The sequence below is a fragment of the Chelonia mydas genome, chromosome 3 (genome assembly GCF_015237465.2).
Source record: "Chelonia mydas isolate rCheMyd1 chromosome 3, rCheMyd1.pri.v2, whole genome shotgun sequence".
NCBI classification, from domain to species: domain Eukaryota; kingdom Metazoa; phylum Chordata; order Testudines; family Cheloniidae; genus Chelonia; species Chelonia mydas.
This window is the reverse complement of record NC_057851.1, coordinates 14,829,614-14,855,255: the sequence shown is the minus strand read 5'-3', so window position 1 is coordinate 14,855,255 and position 25,642 is coordinate 14,829,614. Positions and strand designations below refer to the sequence as shown.

At 46.7% G+C, this 25,642-nt stretch overlaps 1 protein-coding gene across 6 annotated transcripts in view; it reads left to right on the top strand.

Annotated features, from left to right (window-relative positions):
• ADGRF5 (adhesion G protein-coupled receptor F5) overlaps positions 1-25,642 on the top strand; it is an 82,923-nt gene that overhangs the window by 7,068 nt on the left and 50,213 nt on the right. For 3 of the 6 annotated variants that reach the window (XM_043542171.1, XM_043542170.1, XM_043542168.1), the window contains one exon: positions 21,863-22,004. In XM_043542171.1, the coding sequence (XP_043398106.1) occupies positions 21,888-22,004 (117 nt within the window). In that variant the 5' untranslated portion in view covers positions 21,863-21,887. Of the gene's footprint in view, positions 1-15,433; positions 15,829-21,862; positions 22,005-25,642 lie in introns of those variants that run through there. The other 3 variants (XM_037893945.2, XM_043542169.1, XM_043542167.1) reach the window with 3 other exon arrangements.

Genomic DNA, 25,642 nt, shown 5'->3' with positions numbered 1-25,642 from the left:
CTTTTTGCAAACACCTTTGTGCTAAGTCATGTCCCAGCCATGGCACTAGAGGGATGCACTCTCCGGGTCCCTGAGGAAGCGGGGGAAGAAGCAAGTCTTGCTATACCTTTCAAAAAGTGCGGTCCCCACCACTGCATGCTTGCAGCTGCCAGCTGATGTGCAGGAGAGAACAAGGGCCATTGCCTTGCCCCTGAGCTAGTACGCCCCTCTGAGCTGGTAACCACTGCCAGCAGCACCAACTAGCTCCACATCCCTGCGTGCTGCACCCAAATTGGCAACTGTCAAGGTTCCTCCCCCACTCTGAATGCTAGGGTACAGATGTGGGGACCTGCATGAAAACCTCCTAAGCTTATCTTTACCAGCTTAGGTCAAAAACTTCCCCAAGATACAAAATATTCCACCCTTTGTCCTTGGATTGGCCGCTACCACCACCAAACAAATACTGGTTACTGGGGAAGAGCTGTTTGGAAACGTCTTTCCCCCCAAAATACTTCCCAAAACCTTGCACCCCACTTCCTGGACAAGGTTTGGTAAAAAGCCTCACCAATTTGCCTAGGTGACTACAGACCCAGACACTTGGATCTTAAGAACAATGAAAAAGCATTCAGTTTTCTTACAAGAAGACTTTTAATAGAAATAGGAGTAAATAGCAGTAAAGAAATCCCCTCTGTAAAATCAGGATGGTAGATACCTTACAGGGTAATTAGATTCAAAACATAGAGAATCCCTCTAGGCAAAACCTTAAGTTACAAAAAAGACACACAGACAGGGATAGTCATTCTATTCAGCACAATTCTTTTCTCAGCCGTTTAAAGAAATCATAATCTAACGCACACCTAGCTAGATTACTTACTAAAAGTTCTAAGACTCCATTCCTGGTCTATCCCCGACAAAAGCAGCATATAGACAGACAGAGACCCTTTGTTTCTCTCCCTCCTCCCAGCTTTTGAAAGTATCTTGTCTCCTCATTGGTCATTTTGGTCAGGTGCCAGCGAGGTTACCTTTAGCTTCTTAACCCTTTACAGGTGAGAGGAGTTTTCCTCTGGCCAGGAGGGATTTTAAAGGGGTTTACCCTTCCCTTTATATTTATGACAGCAACGTACTGCATGATGGAGGCAGATGGGGTAAAAGGGCCTCCTGTCCTCCCTTCTGCCACTAGTGCAGCTGCACCAGACCAGTCAGTGGATGGGCTGGTGATGAAAGCCCTGAGCTGTGACTCAGGAGAGCCAGGTTCCATTTTTGCCTCTGCCACAGATTTCCTGGGTGCCCTTGGGCATGTCATTTTCCCTTTCTTTGCCTCAGCTCCCCTTTCTTTACCACAATAAAGTTTCCTTCCTGACACACATAGCTGGTGGTGGGAAGATGAATGAATTCCTGTTTGGGAGGTGCTCTGTTCCTTTGCTGGGGAGGGCTGTATAAGTACCTTCTCCACAGAACCTCTGGCTAGCTGGATGGTTTTGCTTAATTTTTCTAGTTGCAGATGACGTTGCCAGACCTGTCAATCATCTTATAAGAGGGCTATGGAAGGTGGTAGGGGTGCAAGACAGGTGCCAGGAACAGATCTTATTTCCCAGTCTGCCCCTGGTGCTAAAACTTCTCTGTTCAGGGAAGGACAATTCTGCTTAACCACTCGAACATATCCAGAGCTTCAAGACCGGAGAAGATCTTGTGGCACGTTGGGTTTGCTGAAGCCCAGCAATGTCTGAGCTCCATTGATCCTCATTTAAATGTTACTGCAAAGCACTTATCTTAAAATACCTGCCAGAGAAGTTTAATAGAGTGGAATTCTAGTGTCCAATTTAGTACCCTGAGAAATTCCTCGTATAAAGCAGGGCTTCCTCCCATTGTTAAAATAGAAAGGAAAGGCTTTACTGGAGTTCCTGCTTTATCTCATTCCTATGGCACTAAATACAATAATAATATTTCACAAAGCTTCCCTACATGCTTTATTACAGGCTCTTCATACAGCTCTCTCTTGCTTCTGAAATTGGCGTACATGTCCTTCCGGGGCGAAGGAGGGTCTTGGGGTTAAGCCATTGGACTATGATGCCAGAGATTTGGATTCCATTCCTGGCTCTCCCACAACCTTCCTGGGTGACCTTGGGCAAGTCAGGAATCCCTGTGCGCCTCAGTTCCCCTTCTGTGAAATGGGGCCAATAATGCTTTCTTTCCCATCCGTCCTGTCTTAGCTCTTTGGGGAAGGGACTGTCTCTTACTGTGTGTTTTTACAGCGCCTAACACGCCATGGTCCTGATCTCAGCGTGGAGCCTTCACATGCATCTGTAATACAGGAAAGAATCATGATTAGGGAAATGTATCAACGATGTCCCACTCTTGGTGACACTGGCTGAGCTCCACTTGTGTTAGCTATTATTAATTATCATTAAGGCTCCAAGTTTGTCACAGAGGTCACGGAAATCATGGAATCTGTGACTTTCCGTGACCTCCGTGACTTCTGCAGTGGCCTGTGCACCTGGTCCGGGGGTTGCCTGAGCAGCTCAGGCAGCCCCTGGGCCAGTGCACCGGCTGCTACTGGGGCAGTCTTGGGCCACCATTCTGTCGTCCCCCCCACCCCCACCCAGCAGCAGCAGCAGGAGTTTGGGTGTGAGAGAGAGCAGTGGGTTGGGGCACGGGACGGGGTGAGGTGGGCTCTGGGTGGCACGTACCTTGGGGGGCTCCCTGGAAGTGGCGACATCCCCCCCCCTCAGCTCCTAGGCGGAGGCGTGGCCAGGCAGCTCTGCCTGGGAACTGTGGCCAACGGGAGCTGTGGAGCCGGCGCTCTTGGCGGAGGCAGTGCGCAGAGCTGCCTGGTCACGCCTCTGCCTAGCAGCTGAGGGAGTGGGATGTCACCACTTCCGGGGAGGCGCAGAGACAGGTAGGGAGCCTGCCAGACCTGCCAATGCCCCACCTCCCAGCACCGGCGGGGGTCCTGGGCTGCGCGCCACTGCCTGCCCCTACCACACCAGCAGAGGTCCTGGGCTGCCCCCCCAGTCTCTGCAGCATCCCTGGGCTGCCCCTCCTGAGCACCGGTGGCATCCCTGGGCCATCCTCGTCCTCAAGATTTAATCAGGGGTATATAGTACAAGTCACGGACAGGTCATGGGCCATGAATTTTTGTTTACTGCCCGTGACCTGTCCGTGACTTTTACTAAAAATACCCATGACTAAAACGTAGCCTTAATTATCATGATTACTGTAGCACTTAGGAGCCCCAGTCCCATTGTGCTATGTGCTGTACTAACACTGAAGAAGACGATGGTCCCTGATCCAAGGACATTACAATCTAAGTATAAGACAAGAGACAACAGCTGGTGACCCATAGGGGACAAGGAAACAATTGGACACTCTTGGTCAGCATGAGAGGCTGGGTCTCAACACAGCAGCAGCCTGACTGGTGTCAAGTTTTTAGAGGAATCCCAGCAAAGGAGAGTTTTAAGGAGGCTTTCGGAGGAGGATAATGCACTAGCTTTGCAGATGTTTATGCGGCGCGTGAAGGGCAGCCTGGGAGAAAGCACAATGGTGTTTGGCTGAAAATTCTACAAGTGGATAGGGACAGGGCTGGCTCTAGGTTTTTTGCCGGCCCAAGGAAAAAGATTGCCACCTCAAACTGCCCAATCAAAAAAAAAAATGGCCGGAATGCCGCCCCTGGAATTGTGCTACCCCAAGCTTGCTTTGCTGGTGCCTAGAGCCGGTCCTGCCGATCAGAGGCGGGAGCGACCTCTCAGTAGAGAATAAGAGATGGTAACTAGGGTGGGGATAGGTCGTGAGTTGGGATCTACTTAAATGACAGAGCAATCACACATTTTTCGTGAGTTCGTCATGGCATAAATAGCAAATTGCACAGATGTGATCATACTGTATGCATACAGCATGTTACTACTGCGGTTACATTTGTAAGTCGCCCTGGATAAGGGAGTCTGCTAAATCAGGGGTTCTCAAACTTTTTTTTTTGCTGGGATCCCCTTTGAAAATATTTCAGGCTGTGACAGCCGTCCCCCAAAAAGTGATGACCCCCCCCCACTATGCCACCCTTGCGTCTTTAGAGATGGGTGCCCGGCCTGCTGCTGCCACTTTCTGGCCATGCAGCTCTGAAGGCAGTGCAGAAGTAAGGGTGGCAATACCATGACCCCCTTTTGAGTTGAGGCTTCTGACCCCCTTCTGAGTTGAGTTTGAGAAACGCTGTGTACTTTTCAGGGCTGTCAATTAATTGCCTTTAACACCTGCGATTAACTGAAATCAAAACGAATGGTGGGGCAGGAGGTATTGGCAGCAGGGAGGTGGGGAGGAGCCCCAGCTCTGGAGGTGGCAGAGGGTCTGGAGCAGTCCTCAGCTTCCTGGGTGGCAGGAGGGGCTGGAGCCCCACACCCTAAATCCCGAGAGTGGCTGGAGGCCCTCGCCCCGATGGGCGCTGGGAGCCCCCAGCTCTGATCCTATATTTGAAAATATAGAAAACCCCAAAATATTTAAATAAATGGTATTTGAATATAGTTTAACAGTGCGATTAAAACTGCGATTAATCATGATGAAGTTTTTTAATTGCCTGACAGCCCTAGTACTTTTGTATACTTTACCTCATAGTTTATAGGGCAAAAGCCCCCAAACCACCAGATTTCACAGGGGAGACCAGATTTCACAGTCCATTTTTTACAGCTGTGAATTTGGTAGAAGCCTAGTCATGAGGGGCCTTAAAATGAAGACAAGCAGCTTATGTTTGATGTGCTGGAGGAGGGGGAGCCAGTGGAGGGATGCAAAGAGAGGGTTGAGATGGTCAAAGTGATGGGCAATGCTAGGACCCCTAGTACTGATGGACTACTGGCTCCCAGAACTGTTTTAAGCACCCTGATCTCTAATCCTGCTCATAGCCGGTCTAATTGCCACCAGGCTTTAAGTAGTGCCTACAGCCAGATGTCTGTGCTAGGGCTCCCAATATCACTAACACAGGTGGAGTTGCACCAGTCTTAGCAGCAGGCAGCCTGACTGGAGTGATATCCCTTTACACCAGCAGAAGATCTAGCCCCACATAAATGAAATGAGCAGTTCGGTCACTACTATGTTATTCCAGTTTTACAACAGAGTAATGTCATTGGCTTACTCCGTTCAGATTCCAAGGACTCTGCTGACTCAAACCCTTTACAAAGAGCAAATGTAGCCCACTGGTGAGTGTGTGTTAGAGATCCCCAATCCACAGAGGTCATGAATTGGTCTAGCCCCAGGTACAGCTGAAGCAGCTCATGCTTTTAGCTCTGGAGGTGTCTGGGTCAATGGTGTGATGGCCACGATGGTGGTCTTCACACAAAGATGTTGCCTTTTAAACTCCTGCACTTTTACTCCACGGGAGCCTCGGGGCTTGTCTACATGGTGCAGTAATGTGCACTACAGGAATCAGAGTAACAGCCGTGTTAGTCTGTATTCGCAAAAAGAAAAGGAATTGTGGCACCTTAGAGACTAACCAATTTATTTGAGCATGAGCTTTCGTGAAAGCTCACGAAAGCTCATGCTCAAATAAATTGGTTAGTCTCTAAGGTGCCACAAGTACTCCTTTTCTTTTCACTACAGGAATGTGATTTTTAACACGCACTAACATACTGGGCACTAATTGCTCCACCGAAACCCTGTTGGTGTGCACTAAATGTTCCCTAGCACTCCTTAATGTCACTCCTTTTCAAACAGTACTACATTAAAGAGCACTAGTGAACGTTTAGTGCACACCAGCAGGGTCTACACAGCCCAACTAGTGCCCAATATGTGAGTGCACTTTAGAAATCCCACCACAGTAGCCCTCACTGCCATATTGTGTAGACATGCCTTATGTTCCAGAACCAGGCTTATTCTCAGTGGTGTTACGTGGGCATAAAACTACAGTAACACAGCCGTGAATCACTAGCTAACCATGTACCAAAGGCCAATGACTAAGACGGAACCAACAGCTTTGATAGCATAAAAAGATCATGAGAATACAACAGCCTTGGCTTAACCCGTTGGAAATGCTGTGACCGTATTCACCATATCCAAGCTACTCTGTACTATTTCAGGCAGAACTTGAGTATGTGGAAGGCACTGGACCAATGTTTTGGACTTTAAATTCTGGTTGCTAGGAGTAACAGGCTGCTCTTTTGTGCAGGAAACTCCTCCACCCTTCAGAGTAGGTTATGTAAAAATCAAGCCAATTCAGCTACTTCCTACAAAGCTAGCCAGAGCCAGCTGCATTTGTATCATTTCAGCACCTCCCATGGGGATAACAGGAAAATAAACAGATGGTTAAAAAGGCTCAACAAGCAGGAAGCATCCAGTCATTGGGCTTTCTAGGACTCCAGTGTGTAGGAGTAGCTTGTGCCTGGCTCACTACAGGGACATGAGCCAACACACATTGAAGTCAATGGAAGTTTGACTTCAGTGGATGTTATTAGATTAGGGCCCTCAGTGTGCACATGAGGGGAGAGAGAATGAGAGGTTCTCAAACTTCTTTGTGCTCATGCACGTGGGCCATGATGCTCCCGGTCTTTACATTTCCTGAGCACAAGGACTGGGAGATGCCGGGCCAGCCAACACCTCTAGAAACCCCAGAATGTTACAAGGAGGGGAAGAGAAAGTTACATCTCTCCAATCACAATAGCCAGCAGAGAAGAGCCTGTGCCAAAGAAGGATGACGTGCTCTTCTAGAGCGCTCCCGAACAAGTTGTGTTCAGATACCATGGTGAGGGGCAAGGTGTAAGAACCTAAATAGGATAGAATAATGCCTGCCATTTCTCATCCTATTTTTGTTTGTTTTTTTCCCCTCCCTGCTCTTTTTTTCACAGTTTCCTTCAATGGAAAATAAGCCCAATAACTCGCAAGTAGAGCTGACTGGGAAGTTTTCAACTTAATGTTTTTTCATCCAGAAGTGCCAATTTGTCAAAATCAAAATGGTCTGTGGGAAAAGGTCAACTCTGATGAATTTCCTCTTTGGAGAAATTGAGAAAAAAGCTTCAAAATTGCCTAGATGGAAAATTTTGACATTTTCTAAATGAAAAAGTGTTGGGTTTTGGGTCAAAACTACTTTTTTAGTTTAGAAATTTAAGGAAACTAATTTATAGTTAAAAAAATTATCAAAACAAAATGTTTTGACAGCAAAATGAAATGGTTTAATGGCCCCAATCTGACTGCTTTTTTTTTCGTTATCAGCTCACTAACATTTTTATGAATTTGACTTTTTTGCCTGATCTGGAATGGGAAATTTTTGCAAAAATCTCTAAAATCATTTCCTACCCAGCTCCATATGCAAGTCGAAGAGAAACTTTCTAAGCCACAGCGTACATGCTGAGTTGAGAATTAGGCAAATTCAACTGCCTGTCCCTGCTAAGTAGCACTATGAATACTGGGTCTGCACAGCACCATGCATGGTCATCATGGTCTTGTTTAATACTCACCATGCATATTCCTAAAACATTGGGGCCTGATTCACCACTAGGTTTATGACAGCATAACTTCTCAAACTAAGTCCGTTGTCTAAATTGCTGCTGTTCCACTTGCATAATTAACTAAATAACTAAATAATTTATAGTTCCACAGAGTTTAAGGCCAGAAGCAGCCTTACGTCGTGTAATCTGACTTCACAGGCCATTACATTTTACACAGGTACATGCCTATTAAGTCCAATGACTTTCAATAGACTAAAGCATTTCAGACCTCCAGAGACAAAACTATTCTGTGCCACAGGGAGAGACTGAGGTGTTGTCAGTGTCAATAATCCCTGCAAGGCCTGGGAATTGTTTAGGTGAGCTATGCCCAGATGATCCCAGCAGAAGAACTATGCTCCATGCTGCAGAGAAAGGTGAAAAAAACCCTAAGGTCCCTGCCAATCTGACCTGGGTGGAAATTCGTTCAGACTGCTGGCAATCTGTCAGACCCTGAGCACGTGAGCAAGATGCACCAGCCAAGCATCTAGAAAGAGAATTCTCTGTACCACCACAGAGCACTGGCCCACCCTGACCAGTGTCACAACTCCAACTGGGGCAGCTCTGGTGCTTTAGATGGAGGTGAAAACAAATCCAGCCCAAACCCCCTCCTATCCTAGCCCACACACATAGGCTGTTGAATTTCTTCCAGAAACTGCATTAAAGTAAATGATATCTAATCTCATCTTAACACCTCCAAATGATGATGACTTCAGTTCCTCCTTGTTCAAATGTTTAATTGCTCCCACTGCTAAGAAACTGTCTTATTTCAAGGTTGAATTTATTTAACTTCAGCTTCCAGCCACTGGATCTTGTTACGCCTTTGTCAACAAGGTTGAGACGCTCTCCTCCTCTGCCACCCCACCGTGGCCCTGCTATCAGATCTCTTTTCTATGTGTAAGGACCTACATACAGTGATCAAGTCACATCTCAGGCTTCTCGTTGATGAGCTGAATGGCTTAAACTCCTTAAGCCTCACATGATAAGCCTTGTTTTCCAGCCCCCGGGTCATTATTGTGGCCCTCCTTTGAACTTTCTTTAGTATTTCCACATCCTTCTTGAATTGTGGACACCAGAGCTGGACACACTAGCGGCTTATCCATGATATGTTCAGAGGCAAAGATCACTTCCCTACTTGGGTTACCTAGGGAGGTGGTGGAATCTCCATCCTTAGAGGTTTTTAAGGTCAGGCTTGACAAAGCCCTGGCTGGGATGATTTAGTTGGGGATCGGTCCTGCTTTGAGCAGGGGGTTGGACTAGATGACCTCCTGAGGTCCCTTCCAATCCTAATATTCTATGATTCTACTTGACTGTCCCCTTTCTGTACATCCAAGGATCGCATTAGCCCTTTTCGCCACAGCATTGCACTACAGGGCTGTGCAGGCAACTGTCATTACAGTGGCATAAAACTGGAATAATTGGTTAGTCTCTAAGGTGCCACAAGTACTCCTTTTCTTTTAGAGTCATAATCAGATCCCGTGTGCTCATTTGCAAAAAGTCAGAGCAGAAAAGTGAGTCACAGCCTGTTTTTTACCCCCTGAATCCTTATCATCAAGTGGTTGAGTCTGGAATCCTTGATTAATATTTGTTTATATTATGTTAGTCTCACTGAGATGCGTTATCTAAAGTCAGTGCAATTTCCCCCACCTACCCTTGCAGCAAATTCTCCCATGAATTATTGTTGTACATGGGCGTGTGTTTCTTACGGTCATTGTGTGTTTTCTGTTTGAAACAAACATCTGCTCACCAGTCATATTCTACCCCTGTCAAAAATCATGTTTTGGGCAATGAATAATAGCATGGAGGCAAAGCCACTCCATATTGGCAGACAGGAAAGAACTGTGGACAACTAAAGAAAGTTAGCACTTAAATTATGGCTTTCGGCTCCGGAAATCTGGTCTCTTAGAACAAATGCAAAGTTGATGCTGGTAGATTTAAAGACCTTGGGCCAGATCCTAGTGTACCTCCACTGACACCAAATGGGCTATGCAGAATGACACCAGCTGTAAATCCGATCTCTATATCCAATGGCCAGTTACAGCAAGCGCTGAGCGACTAACCGATGTTTCAGTTCACGGGCAAGTCCAAACTTTATTTAAAAAAAAAAAAGTTTTGGGTCAACCCCAAACTAACATTTTTTAAAATTTTTCAGGTTTCAGAGTAGCAGCCGTGTTAGTCTGTATCCGCAAAAAGAAAAGGAGGACTTGTGGCACCTTAGACACTAACAAATTTATTTCAGCATGAAGTGAGCTGTAGCTCACGAAAGCTTATGCTCAAATAAATTTGTTAGTCTCTAAGGTGCCACAAGGCCTTCTTTTTTAAATTTTTCAGTGACTCAGAAAGTAGGAACAAAATTCATTTCAGCACAAAAGTAAGGGTTCATTCGTTCCAAAATGAAACATGTAATGTCAATTTCAGGCATTTTTAGCTTAAAAAAAAAAGAAAAAGAAAGGAAATTAAGGAGAAAGTGATGCCCATGTGCTCCTTGTACCCAAGAGCCCGGTGGTTAGGGCATTCAGCTGGGATGTGGGAGACAAAGGGTTAAACCCACACTCTAGGGCAGAGACTTGAACCGGGATCTCCCACATCCCCTGAGTGTCCTAACTGCAGTGTTATTGACCATAAGAGGGGATCCACTCTTTTCACCTCATTGCTTTTGTGGAGGGTGCCTACGTCCCCTTATGACGCTAGCCTGGAAAATCAAAACATTTCATTTTAGAAACATCAAACTGGGTCATTCTGATATTTCGAAAACTTTTGGTGTGTTGATTTTTAACTAAGCCAATTTCCCCAATCTGGCACCTGTGCATGAAATGTTGCAGTCAACCCAAACCTGCATTTTTAGGCAAGAGAAAAGCTTCAGCTTCAGCTAAAATTTTTTGACCCCCTCCCCCCGCACTCACAACCCTTTGTGTAGTAAGGGCCAGATTTTAAAGGCATTTAGGCGCCTAGTGTGATTATTTTAATTTTTCAATTTCTTGGAGAGTTAGGTACAGAGGCATTGTTGAAAAACCTTGTAGGTGCCTATCTGCATGTTTAGGTACCGCCATGCCTTTAAAAATCTGGCCTTACGTCTCCAGCTTCTCCTAATTCCTTTCTCCCTGCTTTTCTTTCCCCTCAGGTGCTGGCACCATAGACTTTTCCCCATAGGTGTCTGAGAGGGAAAATAGCTCAAGAACTGCCAGGGGCAAGAAGCATGGTAGCCGAGAGGGGCCCAGATACGTGGTGATGGGCATCTCCAATAATGAATGGACAGCCTCATTGAAATCAGAACATTGGCCACCGTTCGCATAGCTGAGACTGCTGGCGTAGGCGCAGAATGCTGGCAATCCCTATTGAGGCTGATGGGAGATGAGGGCACTCGGCGCTTGTAGGAATGAGCTCATAATGTTCCAGCACTACTCAGACAACACTAAAAACAACGAGGAGTCCTTGTGGCATGTTAGAAACTAAGGAATTTATTTGGGCATAAGCTTTCGTGGGCTAAAACCCACTTCATCAGATGCATGGAGTGAAAAAAACAGTAAGCAGAATATATATTCTAGCCCATGAAAAGATGAGAGTTGCCTTACCAAGTGGGGGGTCAGTGATAACGAGCCAATTCAGTTAAGGTGGAAGTGGCCTATTTTCAACAATTGACAAGAAGGGGTGAATGCCAAGGGAGGGAAAATTACTTTTGTAGTGCTAACAAGGCGAATGCGATCAAGGTGGCCCATTTCCAACAGTTGACAAGAAGGTGTGAGTATCAGCAGAGGGAAAATTACTTTTTTTAGTGACCCATCCACTCCCAGTCTTTATTCAGGCCTAATTTGATGGTGTCCAGTTCTGCAGTTTCTTGTTGGAGTCTGTTTTTGAGTGTCCAGGGAGATTGAAGTGTTCTCAGTGAGGAAGAAGGAGTAGGGTGAGTCAGTGGGCTATACCCTCACTTTATCAGATTATGATGATCCACTGTGGGGATGTGGGGTGTACTTGGAGAGGTGCATGAAACAGTCGCTCGCCATACAACCTCCATGTAAGGGCCCATCACAATCATAGTTTTTGCATTCTTCTGGGTGCAAGGATTGCATGGATACTCCTGAGGGCATTCTGCACCAAAAAAAAATAAAAATTCTGCTCACAATATTTTAAAATTCTGCAAAATTTTGCAAAATTTATTAGTCAAATAAATGTGGAGGCTCCAGCATGGCATTAGGGAGCACAGGCCACTGGCTGCACAGAGGTGGGAGATCACTGTGCAGCTCCTCCCGCCCCGGGACACAGACTCAGTGGTGATGCTGCACCCAACCCTGACACAGTGCAAGGACCAGGCCTGCCCGAGAAACACCCCAGGGCCATGCACCTCTGTGGCAGATACACCACGTGTGTGTGTGAGGGGATAGAGCTTAGCAGGATGGGGTCTGGGGGGGAGCTCAGTGGGGATACCAGATGCTGGGGGAGTGGGGCTCAGTGGAGTGGGGATCCAGGTTCAGCTGGTTGGGGCTCAGTGGGGTGGGCATCTGGGTGTGGGTGGCTTGTCAGGGTGGTCCAGGTGTAGGGGGAGTGGGGCTTATTGGAGGGGGTGTCTCAGTGCAGGGGGAGGTGAGGCACGATGGGAGGGGCTGAGTATGAGGAAAGTGATCAGGAACAGTCAGCATGGATTCACCAAGGGCAAGTCATGCCTGATTAATCTAATTGCCTTCTATGATGAGATAACTGGCTCTGTGGATGAAGGGAAAGAAGTGGACGTGTTGTTCCTTGACTTTAGCAAAGCTTTTGACACTGTCTCCCACAGTATTCTTGCCAGCAAGTTAAAGAAATATGGGCTGGGGATGAATGGACTATAAGGTGGATAGAAAGCTGGCTAGATTGTCGGGCTCAACGGGTAGTGATCAATGGCTCCATGTCTAGTGTGCAGCCAGTATCAAGCGGAGTGCCCCAAGGGTCGGTCCTGGGGCCGGTTTTGTTCAATATCTTCATAAATGATCTGGGGGATGGTGTGGATTGCACCCTCAGCAAGTTTGCAGATGACACTAAACTGGGAGGAGAGGTATATATGCTGGAGGGTAGGGATAGGATACAGAGGGACCTAGACAAATTGGAGGATTGGGCCAAAAGAAATCTGATGAGGTTCAACAAGGACAAGTGCAGATCCTGCACTTAGGACGGAAGAATCCAATGCACCGCTACAGACTAGTGACCGAATGGCTCGGCAACAGTTCTGCAGAAAAGGACCTAGGGGTTACAGTGGACGAGAAGCTGGATATGAGTCAACAGTGTGCCCTTGTTGCCAAGAAGGCCAATGGCATTTTGGGATGTATAAGTAGGGGCATTGCCAGCAGATCGAGGGACGTGATCGTTCCCCTCTATTCGACACTGGTGAGGCCTCATCTGGAGTACTGTGTCCAGTTTTGGGCCCCACACTACAAGAAGGATGTGGAAAAATTGGAAAGAGTCCAGCGGAGGGCAACAAAAATGATTAGGGGACTGGAACACATGAGTTATGAGGAGAGGCTGAGGGAACTGGGATTGTTTAGTCTATGGAAGAGAAGAATGAGGGGGGATTTGATAGCTGCTTTCAACTACCTGAAAGGGGGTTCCAAAGAGGATGGCTCTAGACTGTTCTCAGTGGTAGCAGATGACAGAACAAGGAGTAATGGTCTCAAGTTGCAGTGGGGGAGGTTTAGATTGGATATTAGGAAAAACTTTTTCACTAGGAGGGTGGTGAAACACTGGAATGCGTTACCTAGGGAGGTGGTGGAATCTCCTTCCTTAGAAGTTTTTAAGGTCAGGCTTGACAAAGCCCTGGCTGGCATGATTTAATTGGGGATTTAATTGGGTCCTGCTCTGAGCGGGGGTTGGACCAGAATGACTTCCTGAGGTCCCTTCCAACCCTGATATTCTATGATTCTATGATTGGATGCATGGGGATTGAGCAGATGTAGGAGCAGCTCCCTGTACGGGGATCCCTCCCCCTGCAGCTGAGGAACAATGGGTGCAGGAAGCATGCGGGGACGATGGTGGTGGGGGACTTTGAAGAGCTTCCTGCAGCTGGGGTAGAAATCTGGGGGTGGGTCTGACCCGGCCCTGGATGCCGTGCAGGGGAAGAGGAAGTCCCATCCTTCCCAGCCCAGCTGCAACTAGCAGCTGAGCCCAGCACAGGGTAGGAGCCACCAGCCGGCTCTTCCCCACTCCCGCCCCCTCCCTCACAGAGATTGACCTCTCTGCTGGCTGCCCTGGGCACCCAAAACACGCTGCTGGGGAGGGTTGCATGACTGCCTTTGTGGCTTCCCTTTGCTTCCCCCTCAGAAAGTGGAGTGCCGAGCCCGGAGTCCCTCCCCCATTCTGCCCCTTCCCCCACGGCCCTGCTTCTGTTCCTATCCCTGTTCTGCCCTCACTCCGCCTCTTCCCGCCGAGGCCCCGCCCCTTGCTCACTCCTTCCCCCTGCTCCAGTGCTGCAGCCCCGAGACCAGAAAAGCTCTGTGACCCCACTGCAGCCCTGGGGCCACGGCTGGAAGCAGGAGATTTTTCCAGGGGCCCCAAATCCTCCACTGCCCCCCCTCCCGGCAATATGAGGTTTGTGGAGGCTTAGCCTCTCTCGGCCTCCGTTACGCACCACCCTTGGAGGCAAGCAATGGGGCCTCTCGCCCATGTATGGTACCCAAATGTTCATGGGGAAAGCCATTCCCAACCTTACAGCTCTCCGAGCAACCACTTTGGCTGCCCTTCTAGACCAGTCCCTTAACCTCCTCCGCCCCTGGCAACCCTGCAGTCACAGCGGCCATGCTGCAATTTGCCCACCTGACCCTTCTGACTGGGCTCACAGAGCATGGAGGGCAGGTTACTATTGCTCCCGACAGTGAAACTGCCCCAGGTTTGCACAGTGGTGAAGGTAGGGGCTGTCGGCAGCGCTGTGTTCCCAAATGCCACGCTGAGCATTCCGTTCACTATTAATTCCCAACACTAGCACACCGTGAAACTAACAAAGCTGGGCTAAACCACTCCATGCTCCCTTGCTGGTATGTGCAAGCCTTTCCTCTGTGCTTGCACTTTTTCAGTTTACGCTCTCTAAGGCTGAGACTGTCACGTTATCTGTGTTTGTGCAGCACCCAGCACGACCAGTTATAATCTTTGGCCCGGTGACTGTTGCAGAAATGCTTACAAATAATACCAGCTGACTCAGAGACCAGGTTATCACCTACTGACTCGTTAACAACCCTTCCTGCAGCGCATGAAATTTCTGTTGGCTTCCCCCATCCAAATAGTGACCCAGCCAGATCTGTCTGAAGTTGTAAAATCTGGCATGATAACAGCCTCCGGCGGTGTGACTGTAAATTATGAATGAGGCGAGGAAAAAACCACTTAGCAGTCTGATTAGGAGGCGTGACTGGCCACCAGCCCTGGCATCTCCTGTTGAGTACGTACCCGATGCTTTGACATTGGATTTAATGGTGCAGTTTTTTTCACAGGTGCTTATGAAATGAACTTGGAGTCCAGTTACAAAGTTGCATTTTGTGTATACATTAGGCAGAGCTTTGTAAGCACCTGGCAACCTGTTCCCTAAAAGCATGAGCCCCTGGGAAGGCTGGGGTTAGGCCATTGTTAAACATAGGCTTTGCTGACAGTAGTGCATCGCAGCCTGCAATTATGCTGTTATGTATCATGTACCTGTAAATATTCCTGTTACATATGGGGCTGCTCGAACTCTGTGAATCTCTGAAAAGCAACCGGCCTGCTGGCATATCAGAGTAACTTTCATATTCTTTCCCCTTGGCGATTAAATCCAAGGTGGTAAATATCATTCCATTGCAATTTCGTAAAGAAGAGCACCCAAGGGCAGCTGGCCAGCCCTCATGTTTGTCAGATTAGTTACCACTTTCATGACACTGTTTAATCCAAACAAACAGTATGAGTAATGCTGGCAGAACAAGTTAGGCCACTTGCTGGAGCAATGTGCAGAAAAGGGGCTGGAGACTTGGGTCACGTGTAGGGAAAAAAATAATAGTTACTTGGTAAGAGGTACCAGGAAACAACGCCTTAAAATGCCTGGTGTGTTGTCTACTATAACAGTGCCACTCAGGTTGCTTCGAAAGGAGTCCCAGCCACAAACCCCAGCCATGCTCCATGCAGTAACGACAACCCGGCCAGTTCATTGAACATCCTGCACTGGGAGCAGGCAGACAGCTAGTGGAAGCGTGAGTTGGATTCAGGGAGCTTTCCCCAGGGAAAACCGGACAGGTAAAGCAGATTACACACCTGGGTTTCATTTACAGCCTTTTCATCTGAAAGAATCATTAGGCTGGGTTTGTAAGAGGCACTTTAAAGACTCAGCGACGCTTCTGACAAACTCTCCGAAGTTGGGAATGAAGAAGAGCGGCTCTCAGCTCATGGAAAGTCAGACTATCCTCTCCCAGCTCAGGTTGGTTCCCTGGTGTATGATTTCTATGGTTATTTTGTATCCTCAAGCCAAATTTGTTTTCAGCCAGTGACTTGACAGCAAACCTCTATGCTGTAGTGCAGGAGACAGAGCTGGCAGCAACGTTGGGTCTTTCTTGCTTTATGAGCTGTTGCAGCTTACAGATGGTGCGGATGAAAGAGTACAGACACCTTTCCAGCCAAGGCATCTGCATCAACCTTGGAGTGAGGGCTGGTTGAATATTTCCCACCAAAAATTTTTTCAACCTAAAATTGGGGGTTTGTTCTAATGGGTGGAAACTGTCTGGCTTTTCTTGAAAATGTTGGATATGTTGTTGGATTATCAGTGTTGGTTGCTGAAAATCAAAAAGGAGCTCATGTTTCTAGTTCCCGGTTTTGCAGTGAACAGCTGCCATGTTTTGCTGGAAATTCTGACAGACGCAACTTTTTGGTTTTGCAGAAATTTTGTTCAGGAAATCACTTTCTGCCCAACTCTGTTAGGACTTTAGTTGCCTGCCTTCACAATGCGAGAAACACAGAAAGAAAGTTTGTGAGAGGAAGTAGGAAGGACTAGGGAACCCAAAATTAAAGGGGTTAGAGATTGTTTAGACCTTGTTTTAATTGCCTTTGGGGCAAGACTAAGCACAGTTAGATCTAAACAACTCTGGGGGTCAGGGAATGTCTGGGGTAGGGGAAAGAAGAAAGAAAGAAATTACTGAAGTTTACTATGTTCTCCCATCATGCTCTCAGTCTCCAAGGGCATTAGTCTCTTTCACTATATGTGTCATGCTGACACAGTGGCTCAGAGAAGTTTTATTACCTCTATCCACTGTTTTTTTATAATGTACATATACAACACCATCACTGCTGAGATCACTTAAAAGCTACCTTGAAACACAAACCTACAGAGGCATTACCACAGACCCAACAGGCTGCTTGAGAAAGAAGCTTCATGTTTTGCAGAAATAATACTTTTGTGCTAAGTTTCATTTCATGCTATCCCAGCACAAAAGATATGATGTGACAGGCAACTTTTGCTGTGATAACCAATAGCACTATTAACTTGCTTGTATACCATTGCCTTAATTTTTGCTTAATTTCAGATTTGGTGTAATCCCGGGAATTTTAGATCTATGGTTATTAATGGCATGCTATAAAATGTAATGTATTGGAAGGAAACATTATAATAGAGAATATCAAAACAATGCGCTTGTTAAGCAGGAAAATAATCTTTCTTACTACACTTTCATATGCAAGCAAGAAAGCATATGAAAGCTCTTTGTACCATCCTGCACTGAAACAATTTGTTTAATTAAAAGATAAATTTAGAAACCTGTTTAGATATACTGTATAATTAAAATGTACACCTCACTGTTTACCTAATACATAAATAAATATTTATGTTTGAGTAATAACACAATTAGTAGCAGAGGGGTAGCTGTGTTAGTCTGTTTCCACAAAAACATCAAGGAGTCTGGTTGCACCTTAAAGACTAACAGATTTATTTGGGCATAAGCTTTCGTGGGTAAAAAACCCACTTCTTCAGATGCAACACAATTAACGCATGTCTCCTTTGGCAAGCTACTAAAGGCCCCTACTAAAGATACAGCTAATGGGACACTTGCTCTTAGTTGTGTGGCTGCCCTGATGATGTATTTGGGGAAAGAATCTGACCTAGAGTGTTTGCAGTTGCACACAAGATTGTGAATGGAGCAATGGGGAATGCAAAATTTCACAAGGCACTATCTATGCTCAGAGCGACCGCTATTTTTCATGATGATCAGTATTGGTTCATTGTTTCCTCTCACCATCTGTTTGCTTTATCCACCTGTGGTTTGTTTCGACTGTAAGCTCTTCAGAGCATGGGATGTCTCTTTGTTATATGTTTATATATCACATGGAGCCCTGACCACTGCGTGCCACAACAATACAAATCATTAAGTATTATTAGTAGTAATAATAATAAATATTCTTCTCTTCTATGTTTTGAGGATTTATGAATGTGCCTACAGTTAACAGCGTACATTTCCCCCATACTTCATAGACTTCAAAGAGTTTGGGAGTATGGACTCATAGAATCTGCATGCAGACTACAGAGTGTCTTTCATAAAGTACTATAAAGAGTGCAGATGTTTCCATGTGGATTTGTCTGGCCTGCAGCCACAGGGTGTGGTGGGCCTGACAGCGGGATGGGAGAGTCCAAACACCTTCCTAACATTTCATGTAGTGGGGTGCGTTAGTCAGCAGGGGGCACTCTTCCCCTGGAATCAGCATTGAACGGCGGTTCCGGCTTGGTGTGAGGGATGCTGCTTTAAATCCTGGTATTGGTGCACAGCATGAGGCACTGGGCTGTGCATTAAGGATTTCCATGGGGTCTGGGGAGAAGGATCCACTCGGGAGAGTAGCTCCTCGCCATCCATAGGACAGAATGGCAAGTGGGTCCATATAGTTGAGCATCACTGGCCCCACCTCTGTTTTACCAAAGTAACCCCATTATGAGCGGTTCCAGTGGAGTTACTCTGGATTTACATCAATGTGACTGGCTCTCCTCCAGCATCCATTTCCTCTGCTCCTGCCCTCACACCGAGGAGCATCTCAAGCAGAAATCCCATGACCAGCCTGACTTCCTACACTACAGATTCATTCTCTCCTCCTTCAGTTCTGCTATCTTCCTAGCTAAACAAGTCCACTTCTCCTCCTTAATCAGATCTCATACCTGCAATCCCAGCTGCCTTTTTACCACCTTTGACTCACTCCTCAAACCCTCTGCTCTTCCTGCCTCCACTTTCTCTCCACACAGGATCTCGCCAATTTGTTCCAAGAGAAAATGGGCAAAACAGGACACAAACTCCCCCTCCCCTCACTTGCCCGCCTTCCCCCTTCGCCTCCTACAACTCTCTCCTCCTTCTTCCCTGTCACAGACACAGAAGTTTCTTGGCTGCTCTCCTAATGTAATCTGTCCATGTGCCCCTGTGACCCCATCCTGTCTCCTGGTCTCCCCCATGCCCACTCGCATCCGCTCCCTTACTCTTTTCCGAACCTCTCGTTCTCCCCTGGCTTTCCCCTCCCCATACAAACATGCTGTAGTCCTCCCATCTTAACCTCCCTTGGCCCCCATTTGCCTCGCCAACCACTTCCCCATCTCCCTTCTATCTCTAAGCTCATGGACTGCACTACGTACAATCACTGTCTGGAGTTCTCCTCCAGTTCCATCTTAGACCCTCTCTAACGCAGCTGTTAATCCTAGCACTCCACTGAAACCACTCTCACCAAAGGCTGTAATGACCTCTTCCTAGCTAAATCTCAGAACTCGTTCTCCACCCTCATCCTCCTTGACCTGTCAGCCACTTCAACACAGCCAGCCATGGTCTTATTCTTGAAATCTTGTTCTCTGGCTTTTGTGGCTCAGTCCTCTCCTGGTTCTCTGCTTACCTCTCTAATCACTCCTTCATCAAATGCTTCAGAGGATCCTCCTTATCCCCACCTCCAGCTTTCTGTAGGGATTCCTCAGGGCTCTGCCCTTGGTCCCTTCTCTTCTCCATCTACAGCTTATCCCTGAGCAATGTCATCCACACACACAAATTGAACTGCCCTCTCTGTGCTGACAACTCACAGATCTACCTCTGTACTGCAGGCCTGCCTCCTTCTGTCTAAACTAAAGCCTCAGCCTGTCTCGCTGACTTCTCCTCCTGGATGTCAGTTCAAGCTCAACATGGCTAAAACAGAGCTTGTAATCTTTCTCCCCAAACCCTCCCTCATCCTCCTTTCTCAAGCCCTATGGACAGCACCACCATCCTGCCTGTCATTCAGGCCCATCACCTGGCCACATCTTCAGCTCAGATCTCTGTCATGATACCAGGCTACGTCTAAATCTTCTTTCTGCAGAACACCACCAAGATACAGCCTTTTCTATACATCCACACAGCTCAAACTGTCCTCCAGGCTCTCGTCATCTGACACTGCAATTAGTGCCACATCCTTCCCTCTGGCCTTGACAAATGCAATCTTGCCCCCTCACATCCACTCAGAAGGCTGCTACAAGGATCATTTTTGTAGCCTGACACTTTGACCGTGTCTCCCCTCTCTTTGCATCCTTCTGCTGGTTGGCCTTTTCTGTTGGGTCCGACATAAGCTACTTGACTTCGCTTTCAGGGCCCCCCCTCACAGCTTATCCTTAACCTACCTACCATCTCTCATTTGCTATGGAAATGTCAGCTCCTGCTGCCAATTGGCCCATGATGCCAATGTCCATTGCCCACTTATTAAATTATCAAACAAGTGCCTTCGGAGCGCTGCTTTACCACATTATATCCGGATTCGTGTTATATCAGGTCACATTATATCGGGGTAGAGGTGTATTTGTTGTCTCTTTTCTTATACTTAGATAGTAGGTCCCTTGGAACAGGGACTGTCTTTTTTTCTGTGTTTGTACAGGACTTTGCACAATGGGTCTCTGGTCCCTGACTGGGCTTCATAGGTACAACAGTAATGCAAACAGTAAACAACAACAACAAAAGAGCAGAATTTGGCCCAATAGCTCCAAACTCATTACGATTACACTGATTCTCCTCTTGCTTACTCCAGCGTAGAGCAGGAGTAAGGCCATTGAAGTCAGTGGAGTTCGTATAGATGTAAACTGGTGTAAGCAAGAAAATAAGCTGCTCATTTTTTTCATAGAAAAGCTTTCCCCCCACCCCCATGAAAAGAGCCTTTAGAAGGAAACAAACGTTTGTACAAAAAAAATTCCTTGACGTTTTTCCAATTTTTTGATTAAATGAACTCAACAAACTTGGTGTTAGAAATCTGAAAAATTGCTGGGTTTTAATTGTTGTATCTTCATTCACATCCTGTCCCTTTATACTGGGAGTGAGTTTTGTTCCTGCCCCTCACAATGCCGTCCTTCTCTATTTTACAAATGGCTTCTCTAGGAAAGCTGGCTCATTTCCTCCTTGTCTAGGAAGAAGATCCGGACACATACCGCATTGAAAGTGGTGCATTGGCCTTACGTTCATCCTTTACATAAGGGTGAATATAAACTCTAGCTTGAAGCTGAGACCTTTTTGAAACTCCTCACTGTTCCTGAACATTACTGTTGTTATTACAGTAATGCTTAGAGGCTCCATTGTGCGAGGTGCTGTACAAACACATACACACACACACACAGAGTAAGAAACAGTCTCTGTCCTGAAGAACTTGCAGTCTAAATAAACAAAACTTGGCCTGGTCTAAACTCGGGGGTGGGGGGAAATCGATCTAAGTTACGCAACTTCAGCTATGTGAATAAAGTAGCTGAAGTCGACGTATTTACACCTACTCACCGCGGTGTCTTCACTGCGGTGAGTTGACTGCTGCCTCTCTCTGGTCGACTCTGGCTGCACCTCTCGTGATGGTGGAGTACAGGAGTCGATGGGAGAGCACTCGGCGGTCGATTTATCGCGTCTAGACTAGACATGATAAATCGACCCCCACTGGACCGATAGCTGCCCATCAATCCGGCGGGTAGTATAGACATATCCAAAGAGTGGCAAATGAAACAGAAGCAAAACAAGAGGTGAGGTGACTCAGACAAGGGTGCACAGCAGAGTCAGAAATAGAACCCAGCAGTCCTGAGTCCCACTCAACTTCTCTAGCCATAAGACCACACTGTCTCAACAAGCTAGTAACTGCTATGCTGATCATGAGAATGGCACTCATAGCACTTTGCTGGTAAAAACCAGACGCTCCGTCTTGTCTCTGGGACTCTTTGGGGCAGGGACCATTTTTTCCTTTATCCATTGTGTACAGCACCTGCCAATCCCTGAACAGCACCTCTAGGTGCTCCCCAGTATGCATAACAACAATGAAAGGATTGACTTTCTCTCCCTTGGCAGGAAGCAGAGCTCTCAGAGCTGGGCACATTTTAGGGAGAAATACTACAAGCACAAAAAAGGCTGGGGAGACTTTTAGGGCTAGGATACCCTGGGAAAGGGAGTTGAAGGACAAAGTTATGTGGTAGGAGATAGAAAAATTCCTAACCTTTTGCTGTATTTTTCATTCAGGTTCTGCAATAAAGTATTGGGTGAAATGCTGTCCCTGGGCATTAAAGTCTTCTGCTTCCTACTTCTAATTGTCACCACATCTACCCACGCTTCGATGGAAGTTAATTTTGAACTTAATTTTGATCCATTCATCCATCACTCAGTAAGTAACTTTTACGGTGGTTTTCAGTTGGTTTATAATAACGCCTAACTCTTATATAGCACTTTTCCTTCCATCTGCCTCAAAGGAGATCAGTGTCATTATCCCCATAAAGACTTGCCCAAGGTCAGCCAGGAGACCCAGGATCTGAACATAGGTCTCCTATAGTGCCCTGTCCATTGGGTCAAATGAGAACAACTTGAGGAGCTGCTAGATTTTGCAATGTAGCCATCCTTTATAAATGCATAGACAGCTAAATGGCCTGCTCCACTGACTGCAGAAATAACCCACTGCGACCAGTAAGTGAAGCCCTAACTCAACACATTCAGTGTAAACTGAGAAAGATGTCATATTTCCTACCTTCTTACCATGTTAGGCTATCAGTGGCTTAGATAGCTTGGTTTAAATGCTCGCCCCGTGAGCTATGCTTGGGTGGGAATTATGTCAATAGTTGTGTGGACAAAAATCTGGTTCCTGGTACCCTGAGAGCAGGCGCTGGGGCAATCTCTGGACAAAAGCATCAGCTGCTATGATAATGGTGTCTCCTGTTTAAAACAGAGCTGGGACTCAGATCTGGGTTCAATTTTCACCTCTTCCATCGTCTTCCTGTGCAAAATGTCTTTTTACTGTGTCTCATTTCCCACCTGGCGAATAGGGATAATATTTATTATGGCAGCACCTACAGGCCCCCAGTGTGCTAGGTGTTGGACATACACATGGTAGCAGGCAGCCCCTTCCCCGAAGGGCTTACAGTCTAAATAGACAAGACAAAGGGTCGGAGGAGAAACAGCGAAGTGAAATGACTTGCCCCAGGTCCCACAACTGGTCAGGGTAGGGAGAAGGACTATAACCCATGTCTGCCAATCCAGTATGCTAATGATTAGACCACATAATACTTCCTTTCTTTAGACTATAAGCTCTTTAAGGCAGATGCTGCCTTTTGCTCTGTCTGTGTATCTACAGGGCCTGGAACAATGGGATCCTGATCTCCAGTGGGGCCTCAACATACAGTTGCACTAGAAATAAATAATAAGATGAAGATAGCCCACAGGGAGAAGTAGTTGTGGCCAGTTGTGACCCCACTGTAGGGTTCTCGGCCAATAGACGCCCACACACACACACACCCCGCAGCACACATTCTTGTGCAGACCCTCATCTGATTCAGCACCACACACAGGGCACAGAAGCCCCTTGTGTCGGCCTGTAACTTCCAGATCACCTATGTGCAATGGGAACCTGCCATTCCCACTGTGTTTCGGAGAAAGAGTGCCTAGAGAGAGGGTTTGTTCTTCACTGGAGCAGTTTTAAGGAGAGAGAGAGAGACCGACCTCTCCACCCCCTTTGCACCATTGAGATGGACTTTGCACCAGTACTGAATACAATGGAGCAGAGAGGAACCTAGAGGAACAAGACAGAGGAGGAGCCAATGGCTGGAACTAGTGTTTGGGAATCTCTGCATAGAGGGGTTATCATAGACAGCTGTTGGTGGACTGGGTTGGGGCATTGATTTTCTCCCCCTGACCCCTACATATTTCCCCACACTAAACCTGATTAGCTTAGTGTGATGAGGAGTGATTTCCCGCCCCCCCCCTTCTGTTCTAGCGGCTTTACTGAGTTAATAGGTTGTCCAAGATCATTAGCTAAAAGCATCAGCTCTCTGGTTCCACCAGCACATCACTTCCTACAGCTGATGACTAAGAGTGAGAAAGTATCTCTTTTTGTTTTGTTTTTGCAAGCTGTTCCTTAACCACAGTGCTTTGGGCGGAGAGCGTATATTGAACAAAAATATCTGATATCCTAGGTTATGTTCACAGCATACACACAAAAAAGATAGATAAAAACCATAAAGTGCTCTTTCAGGAAGGTTGTGAAGTAACACTGCTTTACTTTTTAGAATCCAGAACCCTAAGACAAGAACCTCAAAACAGAGAGAGACAAAGCCACCTGCTTCCTAAAGCAGAGAGGCCCAACTCACCGCACCTTGCTCTAGGCTGGCTTTCTGCAGAGGACATAGATCACACACTTTCCTTAGGGGCAAGTAGGACCAGGCAACCCTTTAGGATTTAATGTGACAGCTTGCAATTTTTACCCACTTTTCAATACACCACACCTAATATTTATATAGCATCTGCAATCCAGAAGGGTCCCAAAATGCTTTGCAAACAAGCCAACTTCACCAGTTCCTGAATTGCAGCCACTTCTTGGTGCAACGTGGCAGTTGTTTAACAATGAACAGCAAAACCACAATCATTTAGGAGAGGAACTTAAGACTTCTTTCTACAGCTTCAAACTAAGGGAGGAAGTGGACTTAGGTAAGCATCAAAAGCTCAAAAGCAGTTTCTCCTCCCTTGGTGTTCACACCTCAACTGCTAGAAGAGGGCCTCATCCTCCCTGATTGAACTAACCTCATTATCCCTAGCCTGATTCTTGCTTGCATATTTATACCTGCCTCTGGAAATTTCCACTACATGCATCCGACGAAGTGGGTATTCACCCATGAAAGCTTATGCTCTAATACATCTGTTAGTCTATAAGGTGCCACAAGACTCTGTCACTTTTACAGATCCAGACTAACATGGCTACCTCTCTGATACTTGTAAGCATCATGTAACTGTTCAAGCTGAAATTTGGCCAGGAGAAAGGCTTGCATCCCTATTTGTGCAGCAAAATATGCATTGGGAATCTTTACAATCAGGACTGATGTAATCTGAGGAGGAAGCAGCTCTAATCACACACCATATGGTTCCTTTGTGTGATGAGGTGTCTTAAGGTGTGCCAAGCTATTCACCAGCACTGTAAATAAAGGTTTGAATTAAGTTCCACAAACTGGCAAAGATGCAAACTTCCTGCCTCTGTGTTGCCACTTGTGTTTTTTTGCCCATCACTAGGAACGGTGCCAGTGCATTCTAGGGTTGATATAAAAATAACACATGCTGTACTCTACTTGGCAGACCCCTGCATGAACTCGGCTACTCTGTGTCCCTTGTGCCATCATGCCCCTGTCTAAAGCATGCTAGTGATGGCCTGAGAAATAGGTGGCTGATCTTCTACCTAAACTGAAGCAAAGAGTTTTCAATTGACTGGGATGCTACCAGTCCTTCCCCTGAGGGGGATCCAGAGAGAGCTGATAAAACCCTGCACTCCTGCTATTCGGTGGGGGAAACTAGACCCCAAGGTTTTAAAAAAATTCAGCTAAGTGCCCATATCCTCAGCTCCAGTTCCCTCTCCCTGTCCCCCACTGGGCTCCTCAGACCTTGGCTGGCATTCCTGTTTCAGGGAATGTCTACACTACAAAATTATGTCAACTTAAGTCAACATACAGCCACCACAGTAGTTAGGGCCTGGTCTACACTACGGGGTTAGGTTGAATTTAGCTGTGTTAGGTCAATTTAAAAATGACTGCATCCACACAACCAACCCCATTCCATCGACCTAAAGGGCTCTTAAAATCGACTTCTGTACTCCTCCCCGACGAGGGGAGTAGCTCTAAAATCGACCTTGCTGGGTTGAATTTGGGGTAGTGCGGACGCAAATCGACAGTATTGGCCCCAGGAGCTTTCCCAGAGTGCTCCATTGTGACTGCACTGGACAGCACTTTGAACTCTGATGCATCAGCCAGCTACAAAAGAAAAGGCCCGGGA